This window comes from Ranitomeya variabilis, chromosome 1, assembly GCF_051348905.1.
Source record: "Ranitomeya variabilis isolate aRanVar5 chromosome 1, aRanVar5.hap1, whole genome shotgun sequence".
NCBI classification, from domain to species: Eukaryota; Metazoa; Chordata; class Amphibia; order Anura; family Dendrobatidae; genus Ranitomeya; species Ranitomeya variabilis.
The window spans coordinates 901,961,518-901,988,338 of NC_135232.1; the positions used below are offsets into that span (position 1 = coordinate 901,961,518).

At 46.2% G+C, this 26,821-nt stretch overlaps 1 protein-coding gene across 1 annotated transcript in view; it reads left to right on the forward strand.

Annotated features, from left to right (window-relative positions):
- LRIT3 (leucine rich repeat, Ig-like and transmembrane domains 3) overlaps nt 1–26,821 on the forward strand; it is a 63,488-nt gene that overhangs the window by 28,230 nt on the left and 8,437 nt on the right. Inside the window, exon 3 of the mRNA XM_077278943.1 lies at nt 2,965–3,270. Coding sequence (XP_077135058.1) covers nt 2,965–3,270 — 306 coding nt within the window. The remainder of the gene's footprint in view (nt 1–2,964; nt 3,271–26,821) is intronic.

Here is a 26,821-nt window from a genome sequence, read left to right on the forward strand (position 1 = left end):
GAAATATTGGCCTACTGAAATGTATGTTCATTAAATGCACTCAATACTTGGTCAGGGCTCCTTTTGCATCAATTTTGCACCAATGCGGCGAGACATGGAGGCGATCAGCCTGTGCCATTGCTGAGGTGTTATGGAAGCCCAGGTTGCTTTGATAGCAGCTGCAGTTCGTCTGCATTGTTGGGTCTGGTGTCTCTCATCTTCCTCTTGACAATACCCCATAGATTCTCTATGGGGTTAAGGTCAGGTGAGTTTGCTGGCCAATCAAACACAGTGATATTATTGCTTTTAAACCAGGTATTGGTACTTTTGGCAGTGTGGACAGGTGCCAAGTCTTGCGGGAGAATGAAATTTCCATCTCTCCATCTCCAGAAAGCTTATTGGCAGAGGGAAGCATGAAGTGCTCTAAAAGTTTCTGGTAGACGGTAGTGCTGACTTTGGTCTTGATAAAACACAGTGGACCTACACCAGCAGATGACAATGCTCCCCAAACCTTCACTGATTGTGGAAACTTCACACTAGACCTCAAGCAGCTTGGATTGTGTGCCTCTCCACTCTTCCCCCAGGCTCTGGGACCTTGATTTCCAAATGAAATGCAAAATTTACTTTCATCTGAAAACTACACCTTGGACCACTGAGCAACAGTCCAGTTCTTTTTTGAACCTGAACCCCTGGTTCTTGTGTGGCCAGGGCCTGAACTTGATCCCCTTGGTCCTTGTGTGACCAGGGCCTGAAACCTGTACACCTGGTCCATGTGTCACCAGGACCGGAATCCTGAAGCCACACTGGCGGTACCTGAACTCTGAAGCCGCACTGGCAGTACAGGAACCTGAAACTGTTCCAGCAGTACTTGAATCTGCACCAGTGCCTATCCTGGTTACTGTTCCAGAGTCCATACTGTTGGAGCCGGTTCCAGTATCCAAATACAGCCCTGTCTGTGACTTTGTGTCAGTATCCCTTCTACCTGAGGATCCAGAACATGTGTACTCTGAACAGAGTACATATCCTGTCCAGCCAGATACTCCGAGTCCAGTCCGTGTCTGTGATTCCGATTACTGGCGTCAGCAGCTGCAGTACCGGGACTACCTAGGTATGGTACCTGGCGGCTACTTGCAGCTCAAATCTGACTCCACCATCAGGAACACCAGTGAAAATGATGGACACTTGAGATCCACTATTCAGCAGCACAGTGCAAGGCGGCTGGTCATTGATACAGACTGGTACATGTAGTGCTGTTCTTTCAAGACCGTTAGCAAGTCATCCTGTCTGAATAATATTTGATGGAGTGGTAGAGTACACCTTTGATATTGTTGGGGGTCCAGTATGGGACTTTACTGGCCTCCTTCCCCATTTCTCATCTGCCATCTGAGTGGGTTTCTGAGATGTCTTTGAATTCCACCTCTTTGGGTACTGGACACTTGGGCACGTCTCTGATTTTTTAATCTTCCACTCGACTCTGGTCATCACTCACCAATTTCAAAGGCTGTTGTTGGCTCTTGTAAGCTGACTAAATAATTTGATTTAGCCACTCTACCTCCATAACCTGGGGTGAAAAAAAGAATTGTTGCTCTACATAAAGATGGTCGAGGCTATAATACGATTGCCAATAGCCTGGAACTGAGTTGCAGCACGGTGGCTAAGACATAAAGTAAAAATAGACATACAAGTGCATCCAGAGTTGCTGTAGAGGTTAAAGAGGTGGAGGGTCAGCCTGTCAGTGCTCAGACCATATGCCGCACATTGCATCAAATTGGTCTGCATGGCTGTCATCCCAGAAGGAATCATCTTCAAAAGAAGATTCACTTTAGATGGTATCAAAGTGTCAAATCTTCAGTGCTGTCCCATGAAAAGATGTGATAAAATATTTACTAAAATGTGAAGGATGTACTCACTTTTGTTATATACCGTGTGTGTATATATGTGTGCATGCGTGAGTGTGTGTATATATATATATATATATATATATATATATATACAGTGTATATATATATATATATATATATATACTGTATATATACACAGTGTATATATATGTATATATATATATATATATATATATATAGTACAGACCAAAAGTTTGGACACACCTTCTCATTTAAAGATTTTTCTGTATTTTCATGACTATGAAAATTGTGTATTCACACTAAAGGCATCAAAAATATGAATTAACACATGTGGAATTATATACTTAACAAAAAAGTGTGAAACAACTGAAATTATGTCTTATATTCTAGGTTCTTCAAAGTAGCCACCTTTTGCAGAAAAATCTTTAAATGAGATGGTGTGTCCAAACTTTTGCTCTGTACTGTATATATGCACACACACACGCACACATATGACATACACCACTGACAGAATGCTAACAGCAGTGGCTGGAGCTATAATGGGTATGGAAAGTATTCAGACTCCTTTACATTTTTCACTCTTTGTTTCATTGCAGCCATTTGGTAAATTCAAAAAAGTTCATTTTTTTCTCATTAATGTACACTCTGCACCCCATCGTGACTGAAAAAACCCAGAAATGTAGAAATGTTTGCAAATTTATTAAAAAAGAAAAACTGAAATATCACAGTCATAAGTATTCAGACCCTTTGCTCAGTATTGAGTAGAAGAACCCTTTTGAGCTAATACAGCCATGAGTCTTCTTGGGAACAATGCAACAATGATGAGAGTAATACTGTGCAGCCATTTGACCTCCGCTGGTGGATGTGATTTTTGCTACATTAAATATTAAGGCCCAATGTCTATGTAGGGTAATATGTCAAATTGTGTAAGTGTATTACATTTGTAAGCTGAATTTCTTCTGAGTAAGTACATAGGTAAATTGTGACATCTAGTAGTAAATTAATCCTTGTATATATGCACATTTATAACTAACCTGTTCTGAGTATAAATTATAACTGCCAACGTCGAGGGAAATATTTTATACACGTGAGTTAAATTCTTTGTAATTGTCTCCTACTCAAGGTCTACAAGATAACCCTTGGTTCTGTGATTGCCGCATCTCAAAGTTGATCGAACTTTCGAAGATAGTGGATCCACAAGTGATATTCCTGGATACTTTGGTGGTCTGCAATGGGCCTGAATCTCTTACTGGTATTCTCTTCCAAAAAGCTGAGCTAGAGCAGTGTCTCAAACCCTCTGTGATGACATCAGCCACCAAAATTACATCCCCATTGGGCAGCAATGTTCTACTGCGATGTGATGCTACTGGTTCTCCCACCCCACAATTGATGTGGAGTAGAACGAACAACTCCGCTACTAATTATACAGGTGACAATAAATATCTATTACATTGTCATTAAAGGGAACCTGTTATCTTGAAATTGGTATCTTGTCTGTAGGCAGGGTGTTATAGCTTAGAAGGAGCTGTTCACATATATATAATTTTCTGTTGGAATAGTAAAAATAGTTAAACTTGCATTTTAATAATAGAAATCCCTGGTGTTTGTGTAAGCAGGTTGTTTGGATGCAACAGCTCAGACAATGAGGAGACAGTGGTACTTAACCAACACTATTTACTTGAGTAACACAGAAGGGAAATCTATTCATAAGTATATATAGATAAGTAAGCACCACCATTGCCAACTGTCCATAAATTTACGGACAGTCCATAAAAACCAGGTTCTTTTCTCTGCTGTCTGTATTTAAAAAAAAAAAAAAATTCCCGCAGCTTATACTGCGCATGCTCTAAAGAAGCTGCCATGCGCAGTACAAATGGTAGATGCTAGAATATATGGGATCCTGGTAGGTGTGACATCATTTCCATCACATGTTGTAGGTGTCACTTGCGGTCCAGAGTGCATCTCTGACTGAGGGACCCCGAGAGGTGTAACTGAGGGGCATCCACCATTGTTAACTCTTGTTCAATGCATAAAGGAGAAGCTGCAGGTGAAAATGCTGGTGGGATGTGGGGGCTCTGTAATGCTGGAGGTGATGCCTGTGGTGGGATTTTGGGGTCTATATTGCTGGAGGATGCCTGTGATGGGATTTTGGTGGTCCATAATGATGCGAGATGCTTGTGTTGCGATTTGTGGGGGGATGGGGTCTGTAATGCTAGGGAATGCCTGCGGTGAGATTTTGGGGGTGTACAATGCTTAGCTTTGCCTGTGCGGGGATTTGGGGAGTGCTCAATAATGAGGAATTACTGTGTGGGTATTTGGGTGCTGTACAATGCTTGTGGCGGGATTTGTAGAGCTGTACAACGCTGTAGGGATGCCTTTGAGGGAATTTGGCGGAGAGGGGTTTGTAATGCTGGGTGATATCTGTGGAGGGATTTGGGAGGTGTACAATGCTTAGTTATGCTATGGAAGGGTTTGGGTGGGGTATGCAAGCTGGGGGATGCCAGTGGTGGGATTTTGAGGGGGTACAATGTTGGGGGATTCCTATGACGAGATTTGGGGGGACGAGTGTGTGCAATGGTTAGAGAAGGATTTGGGGGTGTATGCAATGCTTAGTGAAGCCTGTGGTGGGATTTGGGGCATGTGCAATGCTGGGGGGATGCCTGTGGTGACATTTTGGGTGTGTGCAATGCTGGTGGAAGGGAACGTGTAACACCCCAGGTAACTGGTTGTTACAGTGGCATTGCTTTCCTCACGGGGAGAGTGATGTCACACTTGGAAGCAGGGAAGGATCCATTTAACAGGTAATCAGCACATACAACACCATTCTGACTTCAGGCCAGAAGGAGGAGCCCTGCACCCGACTTCAGGGGAGCTGCTCTCTCTGGTCTGGAGGAGGAGTCAGTTAGGAAGAGTTAGTTGGTGAGAGGAGAGCGACGAGTGAGGAAGGAAAGCTGGAGCCGTGCAGCTCCTGGGAAGGAAAGACAGGACAGAGCAACTGATAAAGAGACTGAAAGGGAAAAGAGGCAAAGGCGAAGTTAAGACCAGAGGAGAATAGCTGCAATTGAGCTACCTCTTGACAGAGCGCAGACACCGGTGGCCGGGGACCCGAGGTTGTGAGGGGCTCTAAGACTCACAGCAGAAACTGGCAGGACAACTGAACTACAGGTCACTTGCCTGCCCTAATACCTGAAGACACAGTGGCGTACAGAGCCTGGGTCATGATAGAGACCCTGTGAAAAGGCTCGAGCCACCTGTCATACAGGTTAGTGTCCCACTTACACAAAAGGACAGAAGCCTCGTGAGAACCTTGTTAGACAGCTATAGGCAGCAAGGAACTACACAACAGTGCTAGAGGGAAGGCTTCTAGCCCCACCTGGTAAGGGGGAAATCCCAACTTGCTTCCAAGCCAGCCGGACCACCACCAGCACCTGTGATCCGGTACCCTGGACTGTGGCTGTCTGAATTGCTTCAGTAAAAAGGTAAAGAGACTGCAACATTGTGTCCTCTGTTTCTTATTACACCATCTTCATCTACACATGGGAGCCCTGGGGACCTACTTCACCTGTGGGAAGTTAAACCATTTAGCTGCCATAACATCACCCCAGAGGACCCCTTTAAGCAGCGTCGGTCCCTACTGACCGAGTACCACAAGTGGCGTCACAAACTTTCCTTATTTCTACAAATCCCTTTAAAGACTATCCCTTTGATATGGGCGCCCACGGCCACGGACCGGGTCGCCGCCGCTGTGACGCATCCCTCTTAGTAGCGGACCTGGTACCGAGTGCCCCACGGCCCTGGCAGGCATTTCAAACACCTGTGGTGAGATGTTTTTGGGGCAGTGGATGCCTGCGGTCAGGGGTGGATTACGGGTAGCCAGGGCCCCAGCCTGTTCAGACTCTGTGGGCCCCCCGGTCATGTGACGGGGTCATCATATTCCTGAACCAGATTATTCCAGAAAAATAGTTGCTGAGTGAAACTCGACTTCTCACCTTTCACATTAACAGTTCCCATCACCAGATCACACATATAACCGGCAGCTTTTGCTTTGGCCAAAAGATTTTTCAAGCCGCCACCATAACATGGTAGACACTTTTGGCCGGGCCCTACTCTGTTGTAACCTATTAAATATTTGTTAAAATATGCAATACAATTTAGGTATATTTTTATTTATTTTTCAAGTTCTAAAATGACCAATAATATCACATGCAAGGAACAAATACCACTGCACCATGACCAGACCACATATTACCACCACAAAGTGACCAAATAGCACATACAAGGAGCAAATACCACAACACCATGTCCAGACCACATATTACCACCACATAATGACCTAATACTGCAATACTGATCGGTAATAAAAAAAACACAATACTATCACCATAAGTGCCATTATACACAGGAGATCTGTACTTAGTATGCAGTGTCTGTGTAGAGGTTATACAGTGATCACTGGTGACATTATATACAGGAGCTCTGTATATAATATACAGTGTATAGGTAACACACTGACTCACCAGTGAGGTCTCTAGGTGAAGTCCTTCATCTTTCATCCAGCACAGACCTCCATCACTTCTTCCAGCCAGGGCTCATCTCTGCAGGAAATAACACAGTTATCTCGAGCTCCACTTGCAGAACACATTACTTTATTTTTCCCAACTTCTACATTACACCACATGAAGAAAAAGAGGCAACATAGTGTCACTCTACACAGTAACAGGCCTGCCCCCTCATTTAAAACAGTATACTCAAAAAATAAAATAAATACATCACTGCAGTAATAACATCCCTAAATTATCCCTATGGTAATAATATTCCCCATCCTGGCCCCTGTGTGTCTCATTCCTGGCTTCAGCCATATGTTCTCCCATCCTGCCCTCATGAGTATCCATTCTGCCCCATATGATCTCCCCATCCTGCCCCATCTGTCTCCATCGTATCCATCCTGCCCCATGATCCTGCACGATCTGTCTCCAATCCTGCCCCCAGTGTCTCCAATCCTGCCCCGTATCTCCATTCTGGCCCGTATCTCCATTCTTCCGCCTATGTCTCCAGCATTCTGCCCCATGTCTCCAGCATTTCTGCCCCCAGTGTCTCCAGCAATTCTGCCCCCAGTGTCTCCATCATTTCTGCCCCCAGTGTCTCCAGCATTTCTGCCCCCAGAGTGTCCAGCATTTCTGCCCCCAGAGTGTCCAGCATTTCTGCCCTCAGTGTCTCCAGCATTCAGCCACCAATGTCTCCAGCATTCAGGCCCCAGTGTGTCCAGCATTCAGCCCCCAGTGTGTCCAGCATTCAGCCCCCAGTGTGTCCAGCATTCAGCCCCCAGTGTGTCCAGCATTCAGCCCCCAGTGTGTCCAGCATTCTACCCAAGTGTGTCCAGCATTCAGCCCCCAGTGTGTCCAGCATTCAGCCCCCAGTGTGTCCAGCATTCAGCCCCCAGTGTGTCCAGCATTCAGCCCCCAGTGTGTCCAGCATTCAGCCCCAGTGTGTCCCGCATTCAGCCCCCAGTGTGTCCAGCATTCAGCCCCCAGTGTGTCCGGCATTCAGCCCCAGTGTGTCCAGCATTCTGCTCCTAGTGTGTCCAGCATCTCTGCCCCATCTGTGTCCAGCATCTCTGCCCCCATCTGTGTCCAGCATCTCTGCCCCATCTGTGTCCAGCATCTCTGCCCTCATCTGTGTCCAGCATCTCTGTCCCCAGTGTCTCCAGCATTCTGCCCTGCCCCCCCCCCTGGATCGCTGCTCTTAATTAAAAAAAAAAAAAAGTTCTTCTCACCTGGCCTCGCTCCTTGCGGCAAAGCTCCCTCCACGCAGCTGAAGCGCGCACTCACCGGCGACTGACAATCACGTCAGACGCCGGCGATGTGCACGCTGGGGCTGACGTCAGCTGCCAGCCTCCGATTGGCTGGCAGCTGTTAACTATTGATGTGCGGGCAAGGGCCTGCACGTCAATGGCATTAAACTGCCACGGCACCGGTAGGGGCCTGGTGAGCAGATGAGAAGGGGCCCGATGTGGGCCCCCTCTGCCCACCGTGACCCATACGCCAGTCAGGGCAGTAATGCCCTGATGGTGGCCGAGGTCAATCTCAGCGGTAGTCCAGGCCCCCCCCACACCACTGTGTGTATGTTCTTTGTAATGTTTAAGAAAGATTTGGGGTGTGTATAAAAGAGGTTTTCCTTTACAAGTTCTGCAGTGAGAAGGGTCTGCAGTGAGAAGGGTCTGCAATAAGGTAGACCTCTGCTCTGTTATGGGGTCTTGAATAATGAATGTCTAGAGGTCTGTATTTGTGAGTTTTGGATTGTTAACATTTGTGGGGGCTTGTCATTATATCAATTAAAGAAGGGTGTTTATGATCCGATTACCACTTTATTTTAGAAGATGTCAGGGATTTTTGTGCAGCTGTGTGTTAACATATTTAGATTATGTAGTCTTGAGCTGGATATTACTGAGTGTAATTCTCAGTATCTGTTAGAGAGTGTGTATGTGTATATGCTGTGACAAAGTCACTGACAAAGTATTGTAGGGGCGATATATATCACTGAAGTTGCTAGCTTCAGTGATATGAACCTATAAAAATGCTCCAGCACACCCTAAGTGCTGAGATGGCTTAATTTGGCCATGTTAAGGGCTAGCTTTAGTGAACAGCTGAAAAATGGGTGGGAGCCTGTTCACCATATCTCCACCCCAGGATGTGGTTTAGGAGGTAAATAGTCAGCCTTTTGAGTCATTTGGTGTTGGATGTGCTTGGAGATGTGAACTCCAGAGCTGTGTGTGAAGAAGAAGGAAAGTTGGACCTTTTTTTCCCTATGTTTGTTTCCTGAATGGGCGAATCCCAGCAGCCACATGGATTTTGCCATTTGTTTTCGCGTTAGGCCACAAAGCCCCTGTTTATGTTGCAAACCCTGTCCTTGTTTATGCTGTACCTAAATAAACCAATGGAAAATTAAAAGAGACAGTGTTCCTGTCTCTACCTCTATGAGCAGCCGAGTGAGCCGAACGACCACAATTTGTGTTAGAAGTTGGGGATCCTAGTTAATGATAAACTTACCTGGAGCAGCCAGTGCCAGGCAGCAGCTGCCAAGGCAAACAGGATCATGGGGTGCATTAAAAGAGGTCTGGATACACATGATGAGAGCATTATACTGCCTCTGTACAAATCCCTAGTTAGACCGCACATGGAGTACTGTGTCCAGTTTTGGGCACCGGTGCTCAGGAAGGATATAATGGAACTAGAGAGAGTACAAAGGAGGGCAACAAAGTTAATAAAGGGGATGGGAGAACTACAATACCCAGATAGATTAGCGAAATTAGGATTATTTAGTCTAGAAAAAAGACGACTGAGGGGCGATCTAATAACCATGTATAAGTATATAAGGGGACAATACAAATATCTCGCTGAGGATCTGTTTATACCAAGGAAGGTGACGGGCACAAGGGGGCATTCTTTGCGTCTGGAGGAGAGAAGGTTTTTCCACCAACATAGAAGAGGATTCTTTACTGTTAGGGCAGTGAGAATCTGGAATTGCTTGCCTGAGGAGGTGGTGATGGCGAACTCAGTCGAGGGGTTCAAGAGAGGCCTGGATGTCTTCCTGGAGCAGAACAATATTGTATCATACAATTATTAGGTTCTGTAGAAGGATATAGATCTGGGGATTTATTATGATGGAATATAGGAATATAGGCTGAACTGGATGGACAAATGTCTTTTTTCGGCCTTACTAACTATGTTACTATGTTACTAAGTGCGGGCAACATCCCCATGAAGTAAGTGTGACAGCTGTGGACAAACTGCATGCCTTGCTTGGAGGATGCTATAGGTATGGAAGATTAGTGTGGGCAGCACGGTGGCGCAGTGGTTAGCACAGCAGCCTTGCAGCGCTGGAGTCCAGGGTTCTAATCCCACCTTGGACAACATCTGCAAAGAGTTTGTATGTTCTCTCCGTGTTTGCGTGGGTTTCCTCCGGGCACTCCGGTTTCCTCCCACATTCCAAAGACATACTGATAGGGAATTTAGATTGTGAGCCCCATCGGGGACAGTGATGATAATGTGTACAAACTGTAAAGCGCTGCGGAATATGTTAGCGCTATATAAAAATAAAGATTATTATTATTATTATTAGTCAGTAGTGTTGAGCATTCCGATACCGCAAGTATCGGGTATCGGCCGATACTTGCGGGTATCGGAATTCCGATACCGAGATCCGATACTTTTGTGGTATCGGGTATCGGTATCGAAACAACATTAATGTGTAAAATAAAGAATTAAAATAAAAAATATTGCTATACTCACCTCTCCGACGCAGCCTGGACCTCACCGAGGGAACCGGCAGCGTTCTTTGCTTAAAATGCACGCTTTTCATTCCTTCCGTTACGTCACGGCTTCTGATTGGTCGCGTGCCGTCCATGTGGCCGCGACGCGACCAATCACAGCAAGCCGTGACGTAATTTTCAGGTCCTTCTAGGCATTCAGTATTTTAAAATTACGTTCCGGCTTTGTGATTGGTCGCGTCGCGGTCACATGGGCGACGCGACCAATCACAAGCCGTGACGTCACGGGAGGCAGGAAACGCGCGCATGCAGAAATAGGCATTCAGGACCTGAAATTACGTCACGGCTTGCTGTGATTGGTCGCGTCGCAGTCACATGGGCGGCACGCAACCAATCACAAGCCGTGACGTAATTTTAAAAATGCGCGCGTTTCCTGCCTCCCGTGACGTCACGGCTTGTGATTGGTCGCGTCGCCCATGTGACCGCGACGCGACCAATCACAAAGCCGGAACGTAATTTTAAAATACTGAATGCCTAGAAGGACCTGAAAATTACGTCACGGCTTGCTGTGATTGGTCGCGTCGCGGCCACATGGGCGGCACGCGACCAATCACAAGCCGTGACGTCACGGAAGGAAGGAAAAGCGCGCATTTTAAGCAAAGAACGCTGCCGGTTCCCTCGGTGAGGTCCAGGCTGCGTCGGAGAGGTGAGTATAGCAATATTTTTTATTTTAATTCTTTATTTTACACATTAATATGGTTCCCAGGGCCTGAAGGAGAGTTTCCTCTCCTTCAGACCCTGGGAACCATCAGGGATACCGTCCGATACTTGAGCCCCATTGACTTGTATTGGTATCGGGTATCGGTATCGGATTAGATCCGATACTTTGCCGGTATCGGCCGATACTTTCCGATACCGATACTTTCAAGTATCGGACGGTATCGCTCAACACTATTAGTCAGACAAAAAAGAGTAGCTGATCAAGCACCTGCTCCTAAGTCAGCAGGAGACAACTAAGCTCCTGATGCAGCAGATCCAACAGCAACAATGGCAGCTTAAACTCCTGGCAGGGGATGTCTGCAGCAGAGAAGTCGTCCCTCCCCCAAGCCCAGGTGATGGCTCATATGTCCAAACGGCGGAAACACAAGCCGCGCAAAAAATGACCGCAGGTGATGATGTTGAGGCATTTTTGAGTGTGTTCGAAAGGGTAGCAGAGTGGGAGAAGCTGCTGTCGGAGCAGTGAGCGGAATTGCTGGCCACCAATGTAACCCCTTTCTGCCATTGGACGGAAGAGTACGTCCGATGGCAGAACCCCCACTTTGATGCCAGGACATGTCAGCTGTTTTGAACAGCTGACATGTGCCCGCAATAGGCGCCGGCAGAATCGCTTTCCGCCTGCACCTATTAGCTAGTTAAATACTGCTGCCAAACTCTTGACAGCGGCATTTAACAAGCGCTTTCGGCCATCCGCCCGGAAATGGGCACACCAGTGACCCCGTCACATGATCGGGGGTCATCGGTGTGTTGGCATAACAACCAGAGGTCTCCTGCAGATCTCTATGGTTTTTGATGCAGATTGCTGTGAGCGCCACCCTGTGGTCGGCACTCATAGCAATGCTGTAATTTAGCTACATAGGGGCGATCTGAGCATCGCTTCTATGTAGCAGAGCCGATCAGGCTATGCCAGCTTCTAGCCTCCCATGGAGGCTATTGAAGCATGGCAAAAGTAAAAAAAAAAGTTTTAAAAAATGTGAAAAAAATAAAAAAATATAAAAGTTCAAATCACCCCCCTTTCACCCCATTCAAAATAGAACAATTAAAGAAAAAAAAAAAATCAAACCTACACACACATATTTGGTATTGTCGCGTTCAGAATCGCCCGATTTATCAATAAAAAAAAGAATTAACCTGATTGCTAAACGGTGTAGTGAGAAAAAAATTCAAAACGCCAGAATTATGTTTTTTTGGTTGCCGCGACATTGCATTAAAATGCAATAACGGGCGATCAAAAGAAGGCTGCACCGAAATGGTATCATTAAAAATGTCAGCTTGGCACTCAAAAAATAAGCCCTCACCCAACCCGAGATCACAAAAAATGGAGACGCTACAGGTCTTGGAAAATTGCGCAATTTTTTTTTTTTTTAGCAAAGTTTGGAATTTTCCTTTTACCACTTAGATAAAAAATAACCTAAAAATGTTTGGTGTCTATGAACTCGTATTAATGTAGAAGAAATGACGTGCACTCTGACTTAAATGAAGAAGGTGCTGGTTGAACTTGGAGAGATCCAGATAATTCAGAGATTGAAGAAAACAACCGCACTCAATTTGTATATTTGCAACATGAATGTGAAGAGTCTTTTAATAGGAACACCACAGTGATACAGACAGTAGCTAAGGTGCTGAGGTGACCTTCAATCTATGAACTCGTATTGACCTGAAGAATCATAATGGCAGGTCAGTTTTAGCATTTAGTGAACCTAGCAAAAAAGCCAAACAAAAAATTAGTGTGTTATTGCACTTTTTTTGCAATTTCACCGCACTTGGAATTTTTTTCCCGTTTTCTAGTACATAACATGGTAAAACCATTGGTGCTGTTCAAAAGTACAACTCATCCCGAAAAAAATAAGCCCTCACATGGCCATATTGATGGAAAAATAAAAAAGTTATGGCTCTGGGAAGGAGGGGACAGAAGAATGAAAACGCAAAACCGAAAAAAGCTCCGGGGGTTAAGGGGTTAACTGGTGAACCCCAAAATGCTTATCATGACCTGGTCTTACCGGATGCACAGAGTATACTAAAACGTGAGATATTGGCATGCTCAGGAGTGACTATGTCTGCTAGGGCCTAAAAGGTGTACCACTGGCCGTATTGCGGTGACAAACCCCCTCGCTCCAAAATGTTCGATCTACTACATCTGTTACAGAACTGCTTGTAGCCTGAGTCCTCCACCCCGACCTAGATGGCTGAGCGCGTTTTCATGGACAGATTTATCCACTGCTTTTCTAAGCCAGTGGTGATGACAGATGCCCAGGAGATCCCCAGAATGCGGATGACCTGGTTGGCCTAGTGGAAAGGTACCAGGTGTTTGAGAGATCCTTAAAGAAACTGGGCAGTGTTGCATTCTCGTACTATGATACCAAGAAGGGTAATAGAGCCACAAATGGGGGGAGTAAAAGGTTCCAAGTGGTCACTAAGGGGTTGCCAAAGGCTGCTGGAAAGAACTAAATTTGTTGTAAATGACATGGTCCTGGGCATATAGCCATCCATTGTCCTATGTCCATAGAACAGATGAACTGCAGCATAGGGGGTCGCTGTTATTATTATGCCTTTCCACCAGCTTGCAGTGGGGACTATCAGCCCGATGATCAGTCCCCTAACAGTAAATGGTGTTCTGGTGCCTGGACTCTTGGATTTGGAGAGTTTGGTGACCTGTTGTGAATTTGCTTTTTGCTCCCTCTAGTGGTTACTAGTTTTTTGACTCTGGTTTTTCTGTCATTCCTTTTATCCGCACCTGGGTCGTTAGTTAGGGGTGTTGCTATATAAGCTCCCTGGACCTTCAGTTCAATGCCTGGCAACGTAGTTATCAGAGCTAGTCTGCTGTGCTCTTGTCTACTGATCCTGGTTCCAGTTATATCAGCTAAGTCTGCCTTTTGCTTTTTGCTATTTGTTTTGGTTTTGTATTTTTGTCCAGCTTGTTCCAAAACTATATCCTGACCTTTGCTGGGAGCTCTAGGGGGGCTGGTGTTCTCCCCCCGGACCGTTAGACGGTTCGGGGGTTCTTGAATTTCCAGTGTGGATTTTGATAGGGTTTTTGTTGACCATATAAGTTACCTTTCTTTATTCTGCTATCAGTAAGCGGGCCTCTCTGTGCTAAACCTGGTTCATTTCTGTGTTTGTCATTTCCTCTTACCTCACCGTCATTATTTGTGGGGGGCTTCTATCCAGCTTTGGGGTCCCCTTCTCTGGAGGCAAGAAAGGTCTTTGTTTTCCTCTACTAGGGGTAGCTAGATTCTCCGGCTGGCGCGTGTCATCTAGAATCAACGTAGGAATGATCCCCGGCTACTTCTAGTGTTGGCGTTAGGAGTAGATATATGGTCAACCCAGTTACCACTGCCCTATGAGCTGGATTTTTGTATTCTGCAGACTTCCACGTTCCTCTGAGACCCTCGCCATTGGGGTCATAACAGTTTGCCAGGCCAGTATTAAATGTTTAATGCATTGCAGAAGAGGGATTATAAGAAAGAAGATTCTGAGTTGTTTTTTTTTCTTCTTCCCCTTTACCTCAGAGTGGCTATGCTTGCTGCAGACATGAATGTCCAGACCTTGATTACAAGTGTGGACCAGCTGGCTACTCGTGTGCAGGGCATACAAGACTATGTTATCAGAAATCCTAGGTCAGAACCTAAAATACCGATTCCTGAACTGTTTTCCGGAGACAGGTTTAAGTTTAGGAATTTCGTGAATAATTGTAAATTGTTTTTGTCCCTGAGACCCTGTTCATCTGGAGATTCTGCTCAGCAAGTAAAAATTGTTATTTCGTTCTTACGGGGCGACCCTCAGGATTGGGCTTTTTCGCTGGCGCCAGGAGATCCGGCATTGGCTGATCTTGATGCGTTTTTTCTGGCGCTCGGTTTACTTTATGAGGAACCCAATCTTGAGATTCAGGCAGAAAAGGCCTTGCTGGCTATGTCTCAGGGGCAGGACGAGGCTGAAGTGTATTGCCAAAAATTTCGGAAATGGTCCGTGCTGACACTTTGGAACGAGTGTGCACTGGCCGCTAATTTTAGAAATGGCCTTTCTGAAGCCATTAAGAATGTTATGGTGGGTTTTCCCATTCCCACAGGTCTGAATGATACTATGGCACTGGCTATTCAAATTGACCGGCGGTTGCGGGAGCGCAAAACCGCAAATTCCCTCATGGTGTTGTCTGAACAGACACCTAATTCGGTGCAATGTGATAGAAAAACCGCAAATTCCCTCATGGTGTTGTCTGAACAGACACCTGATTTAATGCAATGTGATAGAATCCTGACTAGAAATGAGCGGAAAATTCATAGACGCCGGAATGGCTTGTGCTACTACTGTGGTGATTCTACACATGTTATCTCAGCATGCTCTAAACGTATAGCTAAGGTTGTTAGTCCTGTCACCGTTGGTAATTTGCAACCTAAATTTATTCTGTCTGTAACTTTGATTTGCTCACTGTCATCTTATCCTGTCATGGCATTTGTAGATTCAGGTGCTGCCCTGAGTCTCATGGATCTCTCATTTGCTAAGCGCTGTGGTTTTACTCTTGAACCATTAGAAAATCCTATTCCTCTTAGGGGTATTGATGCTACACCATTGGCAGCAAATAAACCGCAGTATTGGACACAGGTTACCATGTGCATGACTCCTGAACACCGCGAGGTGATACGTTTCCTGGTTTTACATAAAATGCATGATTTGGTTGTTTTAGGGCTGCCATGGTTACAGACCCATAATCCAGTCCTGGACTGGAAGGCTATGTCAGTCTCAAGTTGGGGCTGTCGTGGTATTCATGGGGATTCCCTGCCTGTGTCTATTGCTTCTTCTACGCCTTCGGAAGTTCCGGAGTATTTGTCTGATTATCAGGACGTCTTCAGTGAGTCTGAGTCCAGTGCACTGCCTCCTCATAGGGACTGTGACTGTGCTATAGATTTGATCCCAGGCAGTAAATTTCCTAAGGGAAGACTGTTTAATCTGTCGGTACCTGAACATACCGCTATGCGTTCATATATCAAGGAGTCTCTGGAGAAAGGACATATTCGTCCGTCTTCTTCCCCTCTTGGTGCGGGATTCTTTTTTGTGGCAAAAAAGGACGGATCTTTGAGACCTTGTATTGATTATCGGCTTTTAAATAAGATCACTGTCAAATTTCAGTATCCTTTACCGCTGTTGTCTGACTTGTTTGCCCGGATTAAGGGTGCCAAGTGGTTCACCAAGATAGACCTTCGTGGTGCGTACAACCTTGTGCGCATTAAGCAAGGTGATGAATGGAAAACCGCATTCAATACGCCCGAAGGTCATTTTGAGTACTTGGTGATGCCTTTTGGGCTCTCCAATGCGCCTTCAGTTTTTCAGTCCTTTATGCATGACATTTTCCGGAAGTATCTGGATAAATTTTTGATTGTTTATCTGGATGATATTTTGGTTTTTTCTGATAATTGGGATTCGCATGTGGAGCAGGTCAGGTTGGTCTTTAAAATTTTGCGTGAAAATTCTTTGTTTGTCAAGGGCTCAAAGTGTCTCTTTGGTGTACAGAAGGTTCCCTTTTTGGGGTTCATTTTTTCCCCTTCTGCTGTGGAGATGGACCCAGTCAAGGTCCGAGCTATTCTTGATTGGACTCAGCCCTCGTCAGTTAAGAGTCTTCAGAAGTTCTTGGGCTTCGCTAACTTCTACCGTCGTTTTATCGCTAATTTTTCTAGCATTGTGAAACCTTTGACGGATATGACCAAGAAGGGCTCCGATGTAGCTAACTGGGCTCCTGCTGCCGTGGAGGCTTTCCAGGAGTTGAAACGCCGGTTTACTTCGCCGCCTGTTTTGTGCCAGCCTGACGTCTCACTTCCCTTTCAGGTTGAGGTGGATGCTTCGGAGATTGGGGCAGGGGCCGTTTTGTCGCAGAGAGGCCCTGGTTGCTCTGTTATGAAACCTTGTGCCTTTTTCTCTAGGAAGTTTTCGCCTGCCGAGCGAAATTATGATGTGGGCAATCGGGAGTTGTTGGCCATGAAATGGGCATTTGAGGAGTGGCGTCATTGGCTCGAGGGTGCTAAGCATCGTGTGGTGGTCTTGACTGATCACAAAAATCTGATGTATCTCGAGTCTGCTAAACGCCTTAATCCGAGACAGGCCCGCTGGTCATTGTTTTTCTCCCGCTTTGATTTTGTTGTCTCGTATTTACCTGGTTCAAAGAATGTGAAGGCCGATGCTCTTTCTAGGAGCTTTGTGCCTGATGCTCCTGGAGTCGCTGATCCTGTTGGTATTCTTAAAGATGGAGTTATCTTGTCAGCTATTTCTCCGGATCTGCGACGTGTGTTGCAGAGATTTCAGGCTGATAGGCCTGAGTCTTGTCCACCTGACAGACTGTTTGTCCCGGATAAGTGGACCAGCAGAGTCATTTCCGAGGTTCATTCCTCGGTGTTGGCAGGTCACCCGGGAATTTTTGGCACCAGAGATCTGGTGGCCAGGTCCTTTTGGTGGCCTTCCTTGTCAAAGGATGTGCGGTCATTTGTGCAGTCCTGTGGGACTTGTGCTCGAGCTAAGCCTTGCTGTTCTCGTGCCAGCGGTTTGCTCTTGCCCTTGCCTGTCCCGAAGAGACCTTGGACACATATCTCCATGGATTTCATTTCTGATCTTCCGCTATCTCAGGGCATGTCCGTTATCTGGGTGATATGTGATCGCTTCTCCAAGATGGTCCATTTGGTTCCTTTGCCTAAGCTGCCTTCCTCTTCCGATCTGGTTCCTGTGTTTTTCCAGAACGTGGTTCGTTTGCACGGCATCCCTGAGAATATTGTGTCAGACAGAGGATCCCAGTTCGTTTCCAGGTTCTGGCGATCCTTTTGTAGTAGGATGGGCATTGATTTGTCGTTTTCGTCTGCTTTCCATCCTCAGACTAATGGACAGACGGAGCGAACCAATCAGACTTTGGAGGCTTATTTGAGGTGTTTTGTCTCTGCTGATCAGGACGATTGGGTGACATTCTTGCCGTTGGCTGAGTTTGCCCTTAATAATCGGGCTAGTTCCGCCACCTTGGTTTCACCTTTTTTCTGCAACTCTGGTTTCCATCCTCGCTTTTCTTCGGGTCATGTGGAGCCTTCTGACTGTCCTGGGGTGGATTCTGTGGTGGATAGGTTGCAGCAGATCTGGAATCATGTGGTGGACAACTTGAAGTTGTCACAGGAGAAGGCTCAGCGCTTTGCCAACCGCCGCCGCGGTGTGGGTCCCCGACTACGCGTTGGGGATTTGGTATGGCTTTCTTCCCGCTTTGTTCCTATGAAGGTCTCCTCTCCCAAATTTAAACCTCGTTTTATTGGGCCTTACAAGATATTGGAAATCCTTAATCCTGTATCTTTTCGTCTGGATCTTCCTGTGTCGTTTGCTATTCACAATGTATTTCATAGGTCCTTGTTGCGGCGGTACATTGTGCCTGTAGTTCCTTCTGCTGAGCCTCCTGCTCCGGTGTTGGTTGAGGGCGAGTTGGAGTACGTGGTGGAGAAGATCTTGGATTCTCGCCTCTCCAGGCGGAGGCTTCAGTACCTGGTCAAGTGGAAGGGCTATGGTCAGGAGGATAATTCCTGGGTGGTCGCCTCTGATGTTCATGCGGCCGATTTAGTTCGTGCCTTTCATGCCGCTCATCCTGATCGCCCTGGTGGTCGTGGTGAGGGTTCGGTGACCCCTCACTAAGGGGGGGGTACTGTTGTGAATTTGCTTTTTGCTCCCTCTAGTGGTTACTAGTTTTTTGACTCTGGTTTTTCTGTCATTCCTTTTATCCGCACCTGGGTCGTTAGTTAGGGGTGTTGCTATATAAGCTCCCTGGACCTTCAGTTCAATGCCTGGCAACGTAGTTATCAGAGCTAGTCTGCTGTGCTCTTGTCTACTGATCCTGGTTCCAGTTATATCAGCTAAGTCTGCCTTTTGCTTTTTGCTATTTGTTTTGGTTTTGTATTTTTGTCCAGCTTGTTCCAAAACTATATCCTGACCTTTGCTGGGAGCTCTAGGGGGGCTGGTGTTCTCCCCCCGGACCGTTAGACGGTTCGGGGGTTCTTGAATTTCCAGTGTGGATTTTGATAGGGTTTTTGTTGACCATATAAGTTACCTTTCTTTATTCTGCTATCAGTAAGCGGGCCTCTCTGTGCTAAACCTGGTTCATTTCTGTGTTTGTCATTTCCTCTTACCTCACCGTCATTATTTGTGGGGGGCTTCTATCCAGCTTTGGGGTCCCCTTCTCTGGAGGCAAGAAAGGTCTTTGTTTTCCTCTACTAGGGGTAGCTAGATTCTCCGGCTGGCGCGTGTCATCTAGAATCAACGTAGGAATGATCCCCGGCTACTTCTAGTGTTGGCGTTAGGAGTAGATATATGGTCAACCCAGTTACCACTGCCCTATGAGCTGGATTTTTGTATTCTGCAGACTTCCACATTCCTCTGAGACCCTCGCCATTGGGGTCATAACAGTGACCCTGGTATGTCCACGCTCGGGGACTTCTGGATATTGCGAAGAGACCAGGGAAGCAGAGGTTACACCCCACCGAAGCATCATCAAGCATGTGGCCCAGATGCAGGACAGGATTGCGAGGGTTATGCCAATCATGAAGAAAAGCCTCTTTCAAGCACAAGAGGACCAGACCAGGGTCTACAATTGGTATGCGAAGCTGAGACAGTTAAGCCCTAGAGACCGGGTGTCGGTGTTGATCCCCACGATTGAAAGTACATTTATGGCCAAGTAGCGGGGTCCATATGAGGTGCTTGAGAGATGTCAACTATAAGGTACACCAGCCAAGCAGAGGAAAACCATTCCAGGTTTACCACATCAACCTTTTTAAAAAATCACAGCAAGAAAGGTAAGCAGTAGAAGCTATGTGTCTGGGGGCCAATCTGGAAGTCAGGGTTGAGGATGTTACAGTGACGGAGACACTGTCACTGGCCCAGAAACAACAGTGCCGAGAATTGCTTCAGCATATCCAGGACCTGTTTTCGCAGTTGCCAGGATGTACTATCCCAAATGTTCCCATCATAGCCGCACCTGTTGTGTATCCGCTTTTTGGGCTCCCCTGGTGGTTGCTGGTGGTACTGGTGACTTGTTTGCACTTTGCTGCTTCTGTTCACCTGCTTCCATCAGTGTTTGGGAGTTTCCTATTTAGCCTTGCTCTCCAGTCATTTCCTTGCCGGTCATCATTGTAACCAGAGCCTTCGGTTGCATGTTCCTGCTACTAGTCTGCTGATCAGCTAAGTGGACTTTGTCCTTTTGTTTTGTACCTTTTGTCCAGTTTGCAGTTTTTGTAATTCTCTGTAGCTGGAAGCTCTTGCGGGCTGAAATTGCCACTCCTGTGTCATGAGTTGACACAGGAGTCTTAAAGTAATTTCAGGATGGTTTTTGAAAGGGTTTTCAGTTGACCGTGAAGTCCTCTTTTGTATCCTTCTGCTATCTAGTAAGTGGACCTCTCTTTGCTAAATCTACTTTCATACTGTGTATGTTTTTTCCTCTTAATTCACCGTTATTACATGTGGGGGGCTGCTATCATCTTTTGGGGTATTTCCCTAGAGGTAAGCCAGGTCTGTTTCTTCCTCTACCAGGCGTAGTTAGTCCTCCGGCTGGCGCGTGGCATATAGGAAGCCGTAGGTATGCTCCCTGGCTACTGTTAGTTGTGTGGTAGATTTAGCTCACGGTCAACTCGAGTTTCCATCACCCGAGAGCTCGTTCGTTACTTATATGTTTCTTACGTTCCCTTGCCATTGGGAACCATGACAGTATGACCGGCCTGTGTTAAACGTATTGGCAGAAGAAAGGAGAGAAAAAAGAAGTCTGTAAATTTTTTTTTTTCTTTTCCCTTTTTCCTCTATGCTTGCTCCATAGTTGGATCAGTTGTATTTCAGCTTTAATTACAGCCTTTGCCTTTCTCTCCTTATAATCCTTGAATGGCTCTGAGCTCACCTGTTTTAAGATGGATCCTCAGAGTTTGGCTGCAGGTTTAAATAATCTTGCTACGAAGGTTCAAAATTTACAAGATTTTGTTATACATGCTCCCATTTCTGAACCTAAAATCCCTACACCAGAGGTGTTTTCCGGAGATAGATCTCGGTTTTTGAATTTCAAATGTAATTGTAAATTATTCCTTTCTCTCAGACCTCACTCCTCAGGAGATCCTGTCCAGCAGGTTAAGATTGTAATCTCTTTGCTGCGAGGTGACCCTCAAAATTGGGCATTTTCATTGGCACCAGGGGATCCTGCGTTGCTCAATGTGGATGCGTTTTTCCTGGCTTTAGGGTTGCTTTATGAGGAACCTAATTTGGAGATTCAAGCTGAAAAAGCTTTGATAGCCCTATCTCAAGGGCAAGATGAAGCGGAGATATACTGCCAAAAATTTCGTAGGTGGTCTGTGCTTACTCAGTGGAATGAGTGCGCCTTAGCGGCAAATTTCAGAGAGGGCCTTTCTGATGCCGTTAAAGATGTTATGGTCGGGTTCCCTGCGCCTACAGGTCTGAATGAGTCCATGACAATGGCAATTCAGATTGATCGGCGTTTGCGGGAGCGCAAACCCGTGCACCATTTGGCGGTATCTTCTGAAGAGACGCCAGAGAAAATGCAATGTGACAGAGTTATATCCAGAAGCGAGCGGCAGAATAATAGGCGTAAAAATGGGTTATGCTTCTATTGTGGTGATTCTGCTCATGTTATATCGGCATGCTCTAAGCGTACTAGGAAGGTTGACAAGTCCATTTCAATTGGCACTTTACAGTCCAAATTTATTTTGTCTGTAACCTTGATTTGTTGATTATCAGTTATTACCGTGGATGCCTATGTGGACTCTGGCGCCGCTCTGAGTCTTATGGACTGGTCCTTTGCCAGGCGCTGTGGGTTTGATTTAGAGCCTCTGGAAGTCCCTATACCTCTGAAGGGTATTGATTCTACACCTTTGGCTTGTAATAAACCACAGTTCTGGACGCAAGTGACTATGCGTATGACTCCAGACCATCAGGAGGTGATTCGCTTCCTTGTTTTGTACAATTTACATGATGTTTTGGTGCTTGGATTACCATGGTTACAGTCTCATAACCCAGTCCTTGACTGGAAGGCTATGTCTGTGTTAAGCTGGGGATGTCGGGGGGCTCATGGGGACACTCCTATGGTGTCCATTTCGTCATCTATTCCATCTGAGATTCCGGCATTTTTGTCTGATTATCGTGATATTTTTGAAGAGCCTAAGATTGGTTCACTCCCTCCTCACAGGGATTGTGATTGCGCCATAGATCTGATTCCTGGCAGTAAATTTCCAAAGGGTCGTTTGTTTAACCTGTCTGTACCTGAACATGCTGCTATGCGCGAGTATATTAAGGAGTCCCTGGAAAAGGGACATATTCGTCCTTCTTCATCACCTTTAGGAGCCGTTTTTTTCTTTGTCTCTAAAAAAGATGGCTCTCTGAGGCCTTGTATTGATTATCGTCTCCTGAATAAAATTACAGTCAAATATCAGTATCCGTTGCCTTTGCTGACTGATTTGTTTGCTCGCATAAGGGGGGCTAAGTGGTTCTCTAAGATTGAACTTCGTGGGGCGTATAATTTGGTGCGAATTAAGCAGGGGGATGAGTGGAAGACCGCATTTAATACGCCTGAGGGCCATTTTGAGTATTTGGTAATGCCTTTCGGCCTTTCTAATGCACCTTCTGTCTTTCAGTCCTTAATGCATGATATTTTCCGTGAATATTTGGATAAATTTATGATTGTGTACTTGGATGATATTTTGATTTTTTCTGATGACTGGGAGTCTCATGTTCAGCAGGTCAGGAGGGTTTTTCAGGTTTTGCGGGAGAATTCTTTGTGTGTAAAGGGTTCAAAGTGTGTTTTTGGGGTTCAAAAAATTTCATTTTTGGGGTATATTTTTTCCCCTTCTTCTATTGAGATGGACCCTGTCAAGGTTCGGGCTATTTACGACTGGACGCAGCCTACTTCTCTGAAGAGTCTCCAGAAATTCTTGGGCTTTGCTAATTTTTATCGTCGATTTATAGCTGGTTTTTCTGGCGTTGCTAAGCCTCTGATGGATTTGGCTAAAAAGGGTGCTGATGTTGCCAATTGGTCCCCTGCTGCCGTGGAGGCCTTTCGGGAGCTTAAGCGCCGCTTTTTGTCTGCCCCTGTGTTGCGCCAGCCTGATGTTTCTCTTCCCTTTCAGGTTGAGGTCGATGCTTCCGAGATCGGAGCGGGGGCGGTTTTGTCGCAGAAAAGTTCCGACTGCTCAGTGATGAGACCTTGTGCGTTCTTTTCGCGAAAATTTTCGGCCGCCGAGCGAAACTATGATGTTGGTAATCGGGAGCTTTTGGCCATGAAGTGGGCATTTGAGGAGTGGCGTCATTGGCTTGAGGGTGCCAGACATCAGGTGGTAGTTTTGACTGATCACAAGAATTTAATTTATTTGGAGTCTGCCACGCGCCTGAATCCTAGACAGGCACGTTGGTCGTTGTTCTTTTCCCGGTTTAATTTTGTGGTCTCGTACTTACCGGGTTCTAGGAATGTGAAAGCAGATGCTCTTTCTAGGAGTTTTGAGCCTGACTCTCCTGGGAATTCTGAACCTGCTGGTGTCCTTAAGGATGGAGTGGTTTTGTCTGCTGTCTCTCCAGATTTGCGGCGTGCTTTGCAAGAATTTCAGGCGGATAGACCTGATCATTGTCCGTCTGGTAGACTGTTTGTTCCTGACGAGTGGACCACTAGAGTCATCTCGGAAGTTCATTCTTCTACTCTGGCAGGTCATCCGGGAATTTTTGGCACCAGAGATTTGGTGGCTAGATCCTTCTGGTGGCCTTCCCTGTCTCGAGATGTGCGTGTTTTTGTGCAGTCTTGCGATGTGTGTGCTCGGGCCAAGCCTTGTTGTTCTAGGGCTAGTGGGTTGTTGCTGCCCTTGCCTATTCCGAAGAGGCCTTGGACGCACATCTCTATGGACTTTATCTCGGATCTCCCTGTTTCTCAGAAGATGTCTGTCATCTGGGTGGTGTGTGACCGTTTTTCTAAAATGGTTCATTTGGTGCCATTGCCTAAGTTGCCTTCCTCATCTGAGTTGGTCCCTCTGTTTTTTCAAAATGTGGTTCGCTTGCATGGTATTCCGGAAAACATCGTTTCTGACAGGGGTACCCAGTTCGTGTCTAGATTTTGGCGGGCAGTCTGTGCCAGGTTGGGCATTGATTTGTCCTTTTCGTCTGCATTCCATCCTCAGACCAATGGCCAGACGGAGCGAACTAATCAAACTTTGGAGACTTATTTGAGGTGTTTTGTGTCTGCGGATCAGGATGATTGGGTTGCCTTTCTGCCGTTGGCGGAGTTTGCTCTTAATAATCGGGCTAGTTCTGCCACTTTGGTTTCTCCTTTCTTTTGCAATTCAGGGTTTCATCCGCGTTTTTCATCTGGTCAGGTTGAATCTTCGGATTGTCCTGGAGTGGATGCTGTGGTGGATCGGTTGCATCGGATTTGGGGACAAGTGGTGGATAATTTGGAATTGTCCCAGGAGAGGACTCAGCAGTTTGCTAACCGTCGTCGTCGTGTTGGTCCCCACCTTCGCGTTGGGGACTTGGTGTGGTTGTCTTCCCGTTTTGTCCCTATGAGGGTTTCTTCTCCCAAATTTAAGCCTCGGTTCATCGGTCCTTATAGGATTTTGGAGATTCTTAACCCTGTTTCCTTTCGTTTGGACCTCCCGGCATCTTTCGCTATCCATAATGTGTTCCATCGGTCGTTGTTGCGGAGATATGAGGTACCGGTGGTTCCTTCTACTGAACCTCCTGCTCCTGTGCTGGTGGAGGGTGAATTGGAGTACGTCGTAGAGAAGATCTTGGACTCCCATATTTCCAGACGGAGACTTCAATATCTGGTTAAATGGAAAGGCTATGGTCAGGAAGATAATTCTTGGGTAACTGCCTCTGATGTTCATGCCTCGGATTTGGTTCGTGCCTTTCATAGGGCTCATCCAGATCGCCCTGGCGGTTCTTGTGAGGGTTCGGTGCCCCCTCCTTAAGGGGAGGGTACTGTTGTGTATCCGCTTTTTGGGCTCCCCTGGTGGTTGCTGGTGGTACTGGTGACTTGTTTGCACTTTGCTGCTTCTGTTCACCTGCTTCCATCAGTGTTTGGGAGTTTCCTATTTAGCCTTGCTCTCCAGTCATTTCCTTGCCGGTCATCATTGTAACCAGAGCCTTCGGTTGCATGTTCCTGCTACTAGTCTGCTGATCAGCTAAGTGGACTTTGTCCTTTTGTTTTGTACCTTTTGTCCAGTTTGCAGTTTTTGTAATTCTCTGTAGCTGGAAGCTCTTGCGGGCTGAAATTGCCACTCCTGTGTCATGAGTTGACACAGGAGTCTTAAAGTAATTTCAGGATGGTTTTTGAAAGGGTTTTCAGTTGACCGTGAAGTCCTCTTTTGTATCCTTCTGCTATCTAGTAAGTGGACCTCTCTTTGCTAAATCTATTTTCATACTGTGTATGTTTTTTCCTCTTAATTCACCGTTATTACATGTGGGGGGCTGCTATCATCTTTTGGGGTATTTCCCTAGAGGTAAGCCAGGTCTGTTTCTTCCTCTACCAGGCGTAGTTAGTCCTCCGGCTGGCGCGTGGCATATAGGAAGCCGTAGGTATGCTCCCTGGCTACTGTTAGTTGTGTGGTAGATTTAGCTCACGGTCAACTCGAGTTTCCATCACCCGAGAGCTCGTTTGTTACTTATATGTTTCTTACGTTCCCTTTCCATTGGGAACCATGACACGCACCCCTGACCGACCTTCTGAAGGGCACGAAGACATCGATGGCAAAATGGCTTCTGAAGCAGAGGTGGCTTTCCAAGAGTTGAAGATTGCCCTGTGTAAGCAGCCGGTCTTGATTGCTCCTGACTTCAGTAGGAATTTGTGGTCAAGACAGATGCCTCAGAGGTCAGGTTGGGAGCTGTGCTGTCCCAGAAAGTAAACGGGGCGGAACATCCAGCCATGTATTTAAGTAGGAAACTCCCCTTCTGTGAGAGAAATTATGCCATTACAGAAAAAGAAAGCTTGCCTATCAAATGGGTAACTGACACCCTGAGGTACTACCTGTTAGGCCGGAAGTTCAGGCTAGTGTCAGATCATGCGCCCCTGAGATGGATGAGGGAAAGGAAGGGGAAGAATGCCCTGTGACTAGATGGTTTCTTGGGCTCCAGGACTTCAACTTTCATGTAGATCACAGGCCTGGGAAATTGCACGGTAACATAGATGCCCAGACTTTCCTGTCTGGTGACTGAAGGTGCCAAAACCCCTGGTTTAGGCAGGGGGGGGGATATACGACCTAGTCACTGACAAAGTACTGGAGGAGAGATATGTGTCACTGAGGTTAACTTCAGTGATGTGAACCTAGAAAAATGTTCCAGCACACTAAGTGCTGAGAGGGGTTAATTGACCATGTTAAGGACTAGATTTAGTGAACAGAGTAGAGTGGGTGGGAGGCTATTCACCATATTTCTACCACAGGGTGTGGTTTAGGAGGTAAATAGTCAGTCTTCTAAGTCATTTGGTGTTGGGTGTTGTGAACTATACTTCTTGGCTCCCTCTTGTGGTCACTAGTGTTTTGGCACTTGGATTGTCTTTCACCAGGTTGGTAATCACCTGCTTCGTTAGGCCTGGGGTGTTGCTATTTAAACTTCCTGGATTCTCAGTCCAGTGCCTGGCATCGTTGTAATCAGTTCATTTCTGTTTGCTCCTGTCTTCAGGTCCTGGTTCTTTGCAAGATAAGCTAAGTCCTGCTTCCTTATTTTTTGTTATTTTGCTTTGTTCATATTTTTGTCCAGCTTGTACAAAATGTGATTCCTGATATTGCTGGAAGCTCTAGGGGGCTGATATTCTTCCCCCTCACCGTTAGTCGGTTTGGGGGTTCTTGGATATTCAGCGTGGATATTTTGCAGGGTTTTTTGCTGACCATATAAGTCATCTTACTATTTTCTGCTATTAGTCAGTGGGCCTCTCTTTGCTAAAATCTAGTTCATTCTTACG